Here is a 13,904-nt window from a genome sequence, read left to right as displayed (position 1 = left end):
AATCCCCTCTCCCTTGACCCTCTCTATCCCACAATCCCCCTCTCCTTTGCCCCTCTCTATCCCACAATCCCCCTCTCCTTTGCCCCTCTCTATCCCACAATCCCCCTCTCCCTCGCCCCTCTATCCCACAATCCCCCTCTCCTTTGCCCCTCACTATCCCACAATCCCCTCTCTATCCCACAATCCCCCTCTCCTTTGCCCCTCTCTATCCCACAATCCTCCTCTCCCTTGCCCCCCTCTATCCCACAATCCCCTCTCCATCGCCCCTCGCTGTCCCACAATCCCCCTCTCCCCTCTCTATCCCACAATCCCCTCTCCCTTGACCCTCTCTATCCCACAATCCCCCTCTCCTTTGCCCCTCTCTATCCCACAATCCCCCTCTCCTTTGCCCCTCTCTATCCCACAATCCTCCTCTCCCTTGCCCCCCTCTATCCCACAATCCCCTCTCCCTCGCCCCTCGCTATCCCACAATCCCCCTCTCCCTCGCCCCTCTCTATCCCACAATCCCCCTCTCCTTTGCCCCTCGCTATCCCACAATCCCCCTCTCCCTCGCCCCTCTCTATCCCACAATCCCCCTCTCCTTTGCCCCTCGCTATCCCACAATCCCCCTCTCCCTTGCCCCCCTCTAACCCACAATCCCCCTCTCCCTTGCCCCTCTCTATCCCACAATCCCCCTCTCCCTTGCCCCCCTCTATCCCACAATCCCCCTCTCCGTCGCCCCTCTCTATCCCACAATCCCCCTCGCCCCTCTCTATCCCACAATGCCCCGCTGACAATGGCGCAGGGTCGGTTCAAATTGGCGGCGGGGCCGCGGGGAAAGAAAGCGAAGCAGAAGCAGAGCCGGGGCGGTGGTGGCCGGGGGCCCAGGAAGGGAGGTGAGTGGAGGTGGGAATGGTGGAGGTGGGGGAGGTGGAGGTGGAGGTGGAGGTGGAGGTGCCCCGCGGGAGGCCGGTGGCGGTTCCTCCTCGGACTCAGTGAAGCGGCGGCTCCCCGCGGGGTGTCTGAGGCCGCGCTGCAGGGGCTTGGGGAGGTCAGGGGGTGAGGGGTCAGGGGTCAGCCCATGCTGCCTCTGAGAACAATGTAAGAAGTCTCAGGTTAAAGTCCAACAGGTTAATTTATTCATCTAATGATTTTGTGTAAATCAACGCAATTCTTTTCCTTTTTCCATTCAATTTGATTATTTTAAGGGGTTCTTTTTAAAACTCAGCGCTGTATTCTGTAAATTTCAATCCTTTTTAAAAAAAATACGTCTACGGAATTGTTTTACAAAGCGATGTTTGAACATTATTCTTTGTGTCGTCCGCAAACTTACTGATCACACCAGCTACATCTTCCTCCAAATCATTTATATATATCACAAATAGCAGAGGTCCCAGTACAGAGCCCTGCGGAACACCACTAGTAAGAAGTTTAACAACACCAGGTTAAAGTCCAACAGGTTTATTTGGTAGCAAAAGCCACACAAGCTTTCGAAGCTCCTAGCCCCTTCGAAAGCTTGTGTGGCTTTTGCTACCAAATAAACCTGTTGGACTTTAACCTGGTGTTGTTAAGCTTCTTACTGTGTTTACCCCAGTCCAACGCCAGCATCTCCACATCATGAACACCACTAGTCACAGACCCCCAACCGGAAAAAGACCCCTCCACTGCTACCCCCTGTCTTCTATGGCTGAGATGTGGAGATGCCGGCGTTGGACTGGGGTAAACACAGTAAGATGTTTAACAACACCAGGTTAAAGTCCAACAGGTTTATTTGATAGCAAAAGCCACACAAGCTTTCGGAGCTCCAAGCCCCTTCTATCCCACAATTCCGTATTTTTTTTTAAAAGGGGCTTGGAGCTCCGAAAGCTTGTGTGGCTTTTGCTATCAAATAAACCTGTTGGACTTTAACCTGGTGTTGTTAAACTTCTTTCTATGGCTAAGCCAGTTCTAGAAACATAGAAAAACTACAGCACAAAACAGGCCCTTCGGCCCCACAAGTTGTGCTGAACATATCCCCACCTTCTAGGCCTACCTACAACCCTCCATCCTATTAAGTCCCATGTACTCATCCAGGAGTCTCTTAAAAGACCCTATTGAGTTTGCCTCCACCACCACTGACGGCAGCCGATTCCACTCGCCCACCACCCTCTGTGTGAAAAACTTCCCCCTAACATTTCCCCTGTACCTACCCCCAGCACCTTAAACCTGTGTCCTCTCGTAGCAGACATTTCCACCCTGGGAAAAAGCCTGAGAGTCCACCCGATCTATGTCTCTCAACATCTTATATACCTCTATTAGGTCTCCTCTCATCCTCCGTCTCTCCAAGGAGAAAAGACCGAGCTCCCTCAGCCTATCCTCATAAGGCATGCCACTCAATCCAGGCAACATCCTTGTAAATCTCCTCTGCACCCTTTCAATCTTTTCCACATCCTTCCTATAGTGAGGCGACCAGAACTGAGCACAGTACTCCAAGTGGGGTCTGACGAGGGTCTTGTGTAGCTGCATCATTATCCCCGGACTCCTAAATTCAATCCCTCGATTGATAAAGGCCAGCACACCATATGCCTTCTTAACCACCTCCTCCACCTGTGGGGCCGATTTTAGAGTCCTATGGACCCGGACCCCAAGGTCCTTCTGATCCTCCACAGTACTAAGAGTCTTTCCCTTTAGATTGTACTCCTTTGACCTGCCAAAATGGACCACTATGCATTTATCTGGGTTGAAGTCCATCTGCCACTTCTCCGCCCAGTCTTGCATCATATCTATGTCCCTCTGTAACTTCTGACATCCCTCCAGACTATCCACAACCCCACCAACCTTCGTGTCGTCGGCAAACTTACCAACCCATCCCTCCGCTTCCTCATCCAGGTCATTTATGAAAATGACAAACAGCAAGGATCCCAGAACAAATCCCTGGGGCACACCACTGGTGACCGACCTCCATTTAGAAAAAGACCCATCTATACACACTCTCTGCCTCCTTTGGGCAAGCCAGTTCTGGATCCACAGGGCAGCAGCCCCTTGGATCCCATGCCCTCTCACTTTTTCTAGAAGCCTTGCATGGGGGACCTTATCGAACGCCTTGCTAAAATCCATATAAAACACATCTACCACTTTCCCTTCGTCAATGTGTTTAGTCACATTTTCAAAGAACTCCACCAGGCTCGTAAGGCACGATCTGCCTTTGACAAAGCCATGCTGAGTATTCTTGAGCATACTAAACCTGTCTAAATGCTCATAAATCTTGTCCCTCAGGATCTTCTCCATCAGCTTACCAACCACTGAGGTTAGACTCACCAGTCGGTAATTCCCTGGGCTATCCCTATTCCCCTTCTTGAAAATAGGAGCCAAATCCACAATCCTCCGGCACCTCTCCCATCTCCATCGACGACGCAAAGATCATCGCCAGAGGCTCTGCAATCTCTTCCCTCGCCTCCCACAGTAACCTGGGGTACATCCCATCCGGACCCGGCGACTTATCTATCTCCACCCATCTAGCTAGCTCACCTTTTTATCCCGTGAGATTTAACCTTTTGCACCAGCCTGCCATGAGGGACTTTGTCAAACGCTTTACTAAAATCCATATAGACGACATCCACGGCCCTTCCCTCGTCAATCGTTTTTGTCACCTCCTCAAAAAACTCAACCAAATTTGTGAGGTATGACCTCCCTCGTACAAAATCATGTTATCTATCGCTAATGAGATTATTCAGTTCTAAATGTGTATATATCCTATCTCTAAGAATCTTCTCCAACAACTTCCCTACCGCGGATGTCAAGCTCACCGGCCTATAATTATCCGGGTTATCCTTGCTACCCTTCTTAAATAACGGGACCACATTTGCTATCCTCCAATCCTCTGGAACCTCACCTGTGTCCAGTGAAGAGACAAAGATTTATGTTAGAGGCCCAGCAATTTCATCTCTCGCCTCCCTGAGGAGTCTAGGATAGATGCCATCCAGCCCTGGGGATTTGTCTGTCTTAATGTTTCCTAAAAAACCTAACACTTCCTCCCTTGTAATTGAGATTTTTTCTAACGGGTCAACACGTCAAGATGGAACACATCAAGGCAGATGGAATTTAATCCAGATAAATGCAAAGTGATCCATTTCGGTAGATCTAATGTAAGGGGGAGCTATACAATAAATGGCAGAACCATCAGCAGCATAGACACACAGAGGGACCTGGGAGTACAAGTTCACAGATCCTTAAAGGTGGCAGCACAGGTGGAGAGGGTGGTCAAGAAGGCATATGGCATGCTTGCCTTTATTGGACGGGGCATAGAATATAAAAGTTGGCATATGATGTTGCCGCTGTGTAGAACGTTGGTTCGGCCACATTTGGAATACTGCGTCCAGTTCTGGTCACCGCACTGCCAGAAGGACGTGGAGGCTTTGGAGAGAGTGCAGAAAAGGTTTACCAGGATGTTGCCTGGTATGGAGGGTCTTAGCTATGAGGAGAGATTGGGTAAACTGGAGTTGTTCTCCCTGGAAAGACGGAGGATGAGGGGCGACCTAATAGAGGTGTATAAAATTATGAAGGGCATAGATAGGGTAGGAAGCTTTTTCCCAGGTCGGAGGTGACGGGCACAAGGGGTCACAGGTTCAAGGTGAGGGGGGCAAGGTTCAACACACATGTCAGGGGGACGTATTTTACACAGAGGGTGGTGGGGGCCTGGAATGCACTACCGAGCAAGGTGATTGAGGTGGACACACTGGGATCGTTTAAGACTTATCTAGATGGCCACATGAACGGAGTGGGAATAGAGGGATACAAACGAATGGTCTAGTTGGGCACATGAGTGGCGCAGGCCTGGAGGGCCGAAGGGCCTGTTCCTGTGCTGTATTGTTCTTTGAGTGGCAGGGGTATGTTACAGATTACTCGGGGAGTCTGAGTAGCTGTGACAACAAGCGCTGGCACAGTGGTGGGTAACCTGCCGTCTGGGGGAGCCACGTGCGGCCTATCTGGATTCTGAGTGTGGCCCCCACGAGACATTGTGTTGACTGTTGGCCGCTCGCAGGGTTGCCACGTTACACTGATTCCCATCCCTAATAGTTTTTTTCTGGCTCGGGGTAGTGACGTTACCCGCATCTGCGCGGGTTTCCTTCAGGTGTTCCAGTTTCCTCCCACAATCAGGTTGATTGGCCATGTGAAATTGCCCCTTCGTGTCAGGGGGAATTAGCAGGGTAAATATAAAGTAAAGTTTATTTATTAGTCACAAGTAAGGCTTACATTAACACTGCAATGAAGTTGCTGTGAAATTCCCCTAGTCGCCACAGTCCGGCGCCTGTTCGGGTCAATGCACCCTAACCAGCACGTCTTTCAGAATGTGGGAGGAACCCGGAGCACCCAGAGAAAACCTACGCAGACACGGGGAGAACGTGCAGACTCCACACAGACAGTGACCCGAGCCGGGAATCGAACCCGGGTCCCTGGCGCTGTGAAGCAGCAGTGCTAACCACTGTGCCACCGTGCCGTGTGGGAATACGGGAATAGGGCCTGGGTGGGACTTTGATCGGTGCAGACTCGATGGGCCGAATGGCCTCCTGCTGCACTGTAGGGATTCTATTTTACTCGCTGCTTGACAAGATCTCACAACAGGAATGCAGAGCTGTATGGTCCCTGTATTACCCAAATCCAGTACGTTAAATGTTTTGCTGAACGTTGTATGTGATGTACACCCACTGAACTGATATTTCTCTTGATTGATGATGTCTCTCCCCCTCTCTCTCTCTCTTCCCCCCCCCCTCAATGTTAGGAAGAACAATTGCCCCGAAAAAAACTCAAGTGGTTCGACAACAGAAACTGAAGAAGGTATTTGTTTCGAGATGTTTCGATATTTTTGCATATCTGGAGCTAGTTTTCTTTGGCGGGGGGAGGGTAAGTCTACGGAGAGATCCCAGAGATTTTATTCCAATTCAATCAAATCAAGTCCAATTCAGAGTCTCAACAAGTTGAGACATTCCCGATCCAAGCTGACAAGACAGGGCTCTCACCTCCTGTCTTGGGCTTGATCTCCATGATCCAAGCTCCTGATCTACGGACACCTGGTGCGGAGAGGAGAGGGTCGGGATGGCGACCTCCTCATGAACCTGCTCCTGGGCCTGGCGAAACGCACCATTTACAAGTCCAGGCAGGGGGCGATCGAGGGGGCCGTCCATCCTGACTGTCTGCCCCTCTACCGCGGCTACGTTCGCGGCCAGGTGTCCCTGGAGAGCGAGCATGCGGTGTCCACGGGCACGATTGACGCCTTCCGTGCCCGCTGAGCACCGCAGGGGCTGGGGTGTATTATCAACCCTAATAATCACATTTTAATTTGATATTTTCAAGTTTCCTTTGTACTTTGATTTCTGTTCCGGCTGTTCCCCCTCCTTTTGGGGAGCTGCCCCTTTTACTTTGTCCTGACTTAATTTGAGTTTGTTTATTTGGTTTGACCTTAAAAGAGGCCAAGCTGATTGGAGTAGGAGTAGCTCCTCCTCCAAGGCTTGCGTGGGAAAGTCGGCTTATCAGAAAATCAGCACAGTCGCCTAACGATACAAGTTGAAACAAGTAATCATAAGTTATAACATAGTTATGGGCAATCTTTAAAATTAAGATTCAGAGACATTCCTGAGACTTCTGGAGATAGATTTCCCTGTTATTGAACAGTTAATCATATCCTAGACTGACCTATGTTCATTCTGATATCTGTAGTATGTTTCTGCTGCTGTTAAGAACTCCTATAGTAAGAAGTCTCACAACACCAGGTTAAAGTCCAACAGGTTTATTTGGCAGCATGAGCTTTCGGAGCGCTGCTCCTTCATCAGATGACTCGCTGAGCTTACTGTGCTTACCCCAGTCCAACACCGGCACCTCCACTCCCATAACCAGCTTGAGTTAACTGTTCAGATATTTGTTCAAGTTTAGTGGTTACCACCGCTGCCTCGCAGCGCCAGGGACCCGGGTTCGATTCCCGGCTCGGGTCACTGTCTGTACGTGGAGTCTGCACGTTCTCCCCGTGTCTGCGTGGGTTTCCCTCCGGGTGCTCCAGTTTCCTCCCACAGTCCGAAAGACGTGCTGGTTAGGTTGATTGGACCATGTTAAATTAACCCTTAGTGTCCTGGGATGTGATAGGTTAGAGGGATTAACGGGGTAACGAAGGGGGTTAGGGCCTGGGTGGGATTGTTGTCGATGCAGACTAGATGGGCCAAATGGCCACCTCCTGCGCTGTAGGGTTTCTGTGCTCCGATTTCCTCCCACAGTCCGAAAGACGTGAGTTGGTTAGGGTGCATTGGCCGTGCTAAATTCTCCCCCAGTGTACCCGAACAGGAGTGTGGCGACTAGGGAAATTTCATAGTAACTTCATTGCGGTGTTAATGTAAGCCTACTTGTGACACCAATAAATAAAATTAAACTGTACTGAGAGTGTGCCCCTTAGTGTCCCACGGTGTGCAGGTTAGGTGGATTAACCATGGTAAATGCATGGGATTACGGGGATAGGGCAGAGGGGTGGGCCTGGGTGGGATGCTATTTTGGAGAGTCGGCGCAGACTCGATGGGCTGAATGGCCTCTCTGCACTGAAGGGATTCTATAATTGTGTATGTTCTGGGTTTGAAGGCAGGATCTGCACCGCTGCAGTGCAGCAATTCGGCCTGCAGAGGTAGCTAGTGAGCAATGTAAATGTCTTGTCAAACACACACTGCAGAATGCGATTGCTGCCTTTCCAACATTATCTTTGGAGCAGGTGTCACAATGTTCGCAGTCACCATACCTTTTCAGCACAGCGTTACCCCCCCCCCCCCCGGCAGCTACCAGGGCACAGTCAGTGGCGTCCTTTGGCTCTCCCCACGGAGGTTAGCCCTTCGTCATTCCTTGTGCATTTCCTACAATCCAACAGTGACTGCACTTCTTAAAAAGTACATCGCTGGCTGTGAAGATGCTTCACAACGTCCTGGACCCGTGCAGAACGCACGCAAGTCTCTCTCTGAGGCAGGAGTGAATGGCCTCTGACTGGGCCATCTCAAAGTTATAAAGTTTATTTGTTAGTGTCACAAGTAGGCTCACATTAACACCACAATGAAGTTACTGTGAAAATCCCCTAGTCGCCACACTCCGGCGCCTGTTCGGGTAACACTGAGGGAGAATTCAGCGCGGCCAATTCACCCTAACCAGCACGTCTTTCAGTCTGTGGTCGGAAAGCGGAGCACCCGGAGGAAACCCACGCAGACACGGGGAGAACGTGCAGATTCCGCGCAGACAGTGACCCAAGCCGGGAATCCAATCTGGGTCCCTGAAAACTGATGGTGGGTGCTTGTAGATACAAACCCCCCCCCCCCCCCCCACACACACCAGCCGCACCCCCCCCTCCCCTCCCGACAATGTACGTAGTGCACTGCTGAAGATCAGTGTTCATTGAGCGCACCTTGTTGGAAACCCCAGTCTGGTTTGCTACCTTCCCATTAATGTCGTGTTTGGGGTGGAGGATTTGTGGTGATCTTTCACTTCACCCACTCCATCTGAATCCCAGCAAGAAGGTGTGCGCTTGAGCAGCGCACGCCTGGGTTTACCGGCGCTTGTGTTGCCAATCCCGGCAAGTCTTCGACCTTTGGTGCTCGTTGCCTACGGTGGGTGAGGTATTATTGCAACACCGTTCTTTCAAGTGCGCGTGTTACAGTGCGAGGGTGGGTCTCTGCGCGTGTTACAGTGCGAGGGTGGGTCTCTGCGCGTGTTACAGTGTGAGGGTGGGTCTCTGCGTGTTACAGTGCGAGGGTGGGTCTCTGCGCGTGTTACAGTGCGAGGGTGGGTCTCTGTGCGTGTTACAGTGCGAGGGTGGGTCTCTGTGCGTGTTACAGTGCGAGGGTGGGTCTCTGCGCGTGTTACAGTGCGAGGGTGGGTCTCTGCGCGTGTTACAGTGCGAGGGTGGGTCTCTGTGCGTGTTACAGTGCGAGGGTGGGTCTCTGCGCGTGTTACAGTGCGAGGGTGGGTCTCTGTGCGTGTTACAGTGCGAGGGTGGGTCTCTGTGCGTGTTACAGTGCGAGGGTGGGTCTCTGCGTGTTACAGTGGGAGGGTGGGTCTCTGCGTGTTACAGTGGGAGGGTGGGTCTCTGCGTGTTACAGTGGGAGGGTGGGTCTCTGCGTGTTACAGTGCGAGGGTGGGTCTCTGCGTGTTACAGTGCGAGGGTGGGTCTCTGCGTGTTACAGTGCGAGGGTGGGTCTCTGCGTGTTACAGTGCGAGGGTGGGTCTCTGCGTGTTACAGTGCGAGGGTGGGTCTCTGCGTGTTACAGTGCGAGGGTGGGTCTCTGCGTGTTACAGTGCGAGGGTGGGTCTCTGCGTGTTACAGTGCGAGGGTGGGTCTCTGCGTGTTACAGTGCGAGGGTGGGTCTCTGCGTGTTACAGTGCGAGGGTGGGTCTCTGCGTGTTACAGTGCGAGGGTGGGTCTCTGTGCGTGTTACAGTGCGAGGGTGGGTCTCTGTGCGTGTTACAGTGCGAGGGTGGGTCTCTGTGCGTGTTACAGTGCGAGGGTGGGTCTCTGCGTGTTACAGTGGGAGGGTGGGTCTCTGCGTGTTACAGTGCGAGGGTGGGTCTCTGCGTGTTACAGTGCGAGGGTGGGTCACTGCGTGTTACAGTGCGAGGGTGGGTCTCTGCGTGTTACAGTGCGAGGGTGGGTCTCTGCGTGTTACAGTGCGAGGGTGGGTCTCTGCGTGTTACAGTGCGAGGGTGGGTCTCTGCGTGTTACAGTGCGAGGGTGGGTCTCTGCGTGTTACAGTGCGAGGGTGGGTCTCTGCGTGTTACAGTGCGAGGGTGGGTCTCTGCGTGTTACAGTGCGAGGGTGGGTCTCTGCGTGTTACAGTGCGAGGGTGGGTCTCTGCGTGTTACAGTGCGAGGGTGGGTCTCTGCGTGTTACAGTGCGAGGGTGGGTCTCTGCGTGTTACAGTGCGAGGGTGGGTCTCTGCGTGTTACAGTGCGAGGGTGGGTCTCTGCGTGTTACAGTGCGAGGGTGGGTCTCTGCGTGTTACAGTGCGAGGGTGGGTCTCTGCGTGTTACAGTGCGAGGGTGGGTCTCTGCGTGTTACAGTGCGAGGGTGGGTCTCTGCGTGTTACAGTGCGAGGGTGGGTCTCTGCGTGTTACAGTGCGAGGGTGGGTCTCTGCGTGTTACAGTGCGAGGGTGGGTCTCTGCGTGTTACAGTGCGAGGGTGGGTCTCTGCGTGTTACAGTGCGAGGGTGGGTCTCTGCGTGTTACAGTGCGAGGGTGGGTCTCTGCGTGTTACAGTGCGAGGGTGGGTCTCTGCGTGTTACAGTGCGAGGGTGGGTCTCTGTGCGTGTTACAGTGCGAGGGTGGGTCTCTGTGCGTGTTACAGTGCGAGGGTGGGTCTCTGTGCGTGTTACAGTGCGAGGGTGGGTCTCCGTGCGTGTTACAGTGCGAGGGTCGGTCTCTGCGTGTTACAGTGCGAGGGTGGGTCTCTGTGCGTGTTACAGTGCGAGGGTGGGTCTCTGTGCGTGTTACAGTGCGAGGGTGGGTCTCTGCGTGTTACAGTGCGAGGGTGGGTCTCTGCGTGTTACAGTGCGAGGGTGGGTCTCTGCGTGTTACAGTGCGAGGGTGGGTCTCTGTGCGTGTTACAGTGCGAGGGTGGGTCTCTGCGTGTTACAGTGCGAGGGTGGGTCTCTGTGCGTGTTACAGTGCGAGGGTGGGTCTCTGTGCGTGTTACAGTGCGAGGGTGGGTCTCTGCGCGTGTTACAGTGCGAGGGTGGGTCTCTGTGTGTGTTACAGTGCGAGGGTGGGTCTCTGTGTGTTACAGTGCGAGGGTGGGTCTCTGTGTGTGTTACAGTGCGAGGGTGGGTCTCTGTGTGTTACAGTGCGAGGGTGGGTCTCTGTGCCTGTTACAGTGCGTGGGTGGGTCTCTGTGCGTGTTACAGTGCGAGGGTGGGTCTCTGCGCGTGTTACAGTGCGAGGGTGGGTCTCTGTGCGCGTTGGGGTGCGAGGGTGGGTCTCTGCGCGTGTTACAGTGCGAGGGTGGGTCTCTGCGCGTGTTACAGTGTGAGGGTGGGTCTCTGCGCGTGTTACAGTGCGAGGGTGGGTCTCTGTGCGCGCTGGGGTGCGAGGGTGGGTCTCTGCGCGTGTTACAGTGCGAGGGTGGGTCTCTGCGCGCGCTGGGGTGTGAGGGTGGGTCTCTGCGTGTGTTGCGGTGTGAGGGTGAGTCTCTGCGCGTGTTACAGTGTGAGGGTGGGTCTCTGCGCGTGTTACAGTGTGAGGGTGGGTCTCTGCGCGCGCTGGGGTGTGAGGGTGGGTCTCTGTGCGTGTTGCGGTGTGAGGGTGGGTCTCTGCGCGTGTTACAGTGCGAGGGTGGGTCTCTGCGCGTGTTGCGGTGTGAGGGTGGGTCTCTGCGCGTGTTACAGTGCGAAGGTGGGTCTCTGCGCGTGTTACAGTGCGAGGGTGGGTCTCTGCGCTTGTTACAGTGCGAGGGTGGGTCTCTGCGCGTGTTACAGTGCGAGGGTGGGTCTCTGCGCGTGTTACAGTGCGAGGGTGGGTCTCTGCGCGTGTTACAGTGCGAGGGTGGGTCTCTGCGCGTGTTACAGTGCGAGGGTGGGTCTCTGCGCGCGCTGGGGTGTGAGGGTGGGTCTCTGTGCGTGTTGCGGTGTGAGGGTGGGTCTCTGCGCGTGTTACAGTGTGAGGGTGGGTCTCTGTGCGTGTTGCGGTGTGAGGGTGGGTCTCTGCGCGTGTTACAGTGCGAGGGTGGGTCTCTGCGCGCGCTGGGGTGTGAGGGTGGGTCTCTGCGTGTGTTGTGGTGTGAGGGTGGGTCTCTGCGCGTGTTACAGTGCGAGGGTGGGTCTCTGTGCGTGTTACAGTGCGAGGGTGGGTCTCTGTGCGCGCTGGGGTGCGAGGGTGGGTCTCTGCGCGTGTTACAGTGCGAGGGTGGGTCTCTGCGCGCGCTGGGGTGTGAGGGTGGGTCTCTGTGCGTGTTACAGTGCGAGGGTGGGTCTCTGTGCGTGTTACAGTGCGAGGGTGGGTCTCTGTGCGTGTTACAGTGCGAGGGTGGGTCTCTGTGCGTGTTACAGTGCGAGGGTGGGTCTCTGTGTGTTACAGTGCGAGGGTGGGTCTCTGCGCGTGTTACAGTGCGAGGGTGGGTCTCTGCGCGTGTTACAGTGCGAGGGTGGGTCTCTGCGCGTGTTACAGTGCGAGGGTGGGTCTCTGTGCGTGTTACAGTGCGAGGGTGGGTCTCTGCGCGTGTTACAGTGCAAGGGTGGGTCTCTGTGCGTGTTACAGTGCGAGGGTGGGTCTCTGCGCGCGCTGGGGTGTGAGGGTGGGTCTCTGCGCGCGCTGGGGTTTGAGGGTGGGTCTCTGCGTGTGTTGCGGTGTGAGGGTGGGTCTCTGCGCGTGTTACGGTGCGAGGGTGGGTCTCTGCGCGTGCTGGGGTGTGAGGGTGGGTCTCTGCGCGTGTTACAGTGTGAGGGTGGGTCTCTGCGCGTGTTACAGTGCGAGGGTGGGTCTCTGTGTGTTACAGTGCGAGGGTGGGTCTCTGTGCGTGTTACAGTGCGAGGGTGGGTCTCTGCGCGTGTTACAGTGCGAGGGTGGGTCTCTGCGCGTGTTACAGTGCGAGGGTGGGTCTCTGCGCGTGTTACAGTGCGAGGGTGGGTCTCTGCGCGTGTTACAGTGCGAGGGTGGGTCTCTGCGCGTGTTACAGTGCGAGGGTGGGTCTCTGCGCGTGTTACAGTGCGAGCTGGGGTGCGGGAGTGGGTGTCACCTTGTCAGGGTGCTTGACTGCCTGCCTGTAAACCTGTTCCACAGAACCTGGAAGTTGCGATAAGGAACAAGATTGAACACGATGTCACCATGAAAGCCAGCGCCAACATGCCCAAGAAACTGAACATTGTCAAGGTGCCGCAGAACAAGGCGAACAGTTAGTGGCCATTTCCAGGCCTGCGGAATCCGTGCACGGGAGCACTGCGCTGGGATCGAACCTTGTGAAATGAGACTTCTATCATCGTCACCTTCCTGTGACACATTTTCTTCAATCCATTAAAGAAGTGAGACTGTTATAGATTGATTATTCGGCATTGCCAAGGTGCTTGTTTTTCTGCATAGCTATTAGTCAGCTGCAGGAAAAATCACACTCCAGGTGATTTACCTTCTAATGCGCCAGCCTGCAGCTCATTTGATGCTCTGAATGCAATATCTCCTTCCCTTCATTCACACTTTGCACACATCCAGGCAGCACAGCACTCTCTGCCTTACTGAGCTTCACTCCACGCCCCTCCCAAGGAGGCTGTCCATCCTCCTCAGAAACTGCCTGCCTCCAAATCCATCCGTCACCTCGCTCCTCGGCATCTGTGCACCTTGCTCCACTGAGTCCCTGCCCCCGCTCCCTCCCTCCACACACGCACACACACGCCACTATTGTCTTCAGAAATTCCTCGCTCCTGATTATTGTCCCCAAAACCAAGGGTGGCATTTTCCAGCTGCACTCTCCCCAAGACCAGAAAATCCCACCCGAGGGCAACGGATCTTTGCGTGATTCAACTCCCGTGAGGAGTGCGACGGGAACATTGCGCCCCTTGCCTCTGCTTTCACTGCTGCACCAGCTACTCTGATCAGGAACCCAGCTGTGAGGCGGCTTCGGAACGTTACTCCGATTGGATCCCAGAAACCCTGCAGTGCACAAGGAGGCCATTCAGGTCTTGAGTCAGCATCAACTCTCTGAAAGAGCATCCTACCCACACCCCCACCCTATCCCCGTAACCTCCCACATTTAGCATGGCCAATCACCCTAACCTACACATCCTGGGACACTGAGGAGCAATTTTGCTTGGCCAATCCACCTAACCTCATAGAAACCCTACAGTGCAGAAAGAGGCCATTTGGCCCATCGAGTCTGCACCGGCCACAATCCCACCCAGGCCCTACCCCCACATATTTACCCACTAATCCCTCTAACCTACGCATCTCAGGA

General features: G+C 54.3%; 2 protein-coding genes across 2 annotated transcripts in view; both read left to right on the top strand.

The window, feature by feature from the left end:
* The window catches only part of LOC144507710 (AP-1 complex subunit mu-1-like), a 387,219-nt gene that overhangs the window by 63,479 nt on the left and 309,836 nt on the right, over positions 1-13,904 (top strand). The gene's annotated exons all lie outside the window — the stretch shown is intronic.
* c19h19orf53 (chromosome 19 C19orf53 homolog) lies at positions 723-12,993 on the top strand. Its single transcript, XM_078234654.1, has 3 exons — positions 723-875; positions 5,738-5,793; positions 12,743-12,993. The coding sequence occupies exons 1-3, from the start codon at positions 776-778 to the stop codon at positions 12,857-12,859; spliced, it is 273 nt and encodes a 90-aa protein (XP_078090780.1). The 5' UTR covers positions 723-775; the 3' UTR covers positions 12,860-12,993.

This window comes from Mustelus asterias, chromosome 19 (genome assembly GCF_964213995.1).
Source record: "Mustelus asterias chromosome 19, sMusAst1.hap1.1, whole genome shotgun sequence".
In the NCBI taxonomy this organism is placed as follows: Eukaryota; Metazoa; Chordata; class Chondrichthyes; order Carcharhiniformes; family Triakidae; genus Mustelus; species Mustelus asterias.
The sequence above is the reverse complement of the archived record's forward strand: the minus strand, read 5'-3'. Positions and strand labels throughout refer to the sequence as shown.

Coding starts and splice junctions, on each gene's coding strand:
- c19h19orf53 (XM_078234654.1), top strand. CDS start 776: ATGGCGCAGGGTCGGTTCAAATTGGCGGCGGGGCCGCGGGGAAAGAAA. Junction 876..5,737: donor CCGGGGGCCCAGGAAGGGAG/GTGAGTGGAGGT, acceptor CCTCAATGTTAG/GAAGAACAATTGCCCCGAAA. Junction 5,794..12,742: donor GACAACAGAAACTGAAGAAG/GTATTTGTTTCG, acceptor CCTGTTCCACAG/AACCTGGAAGTTGCGATAAG.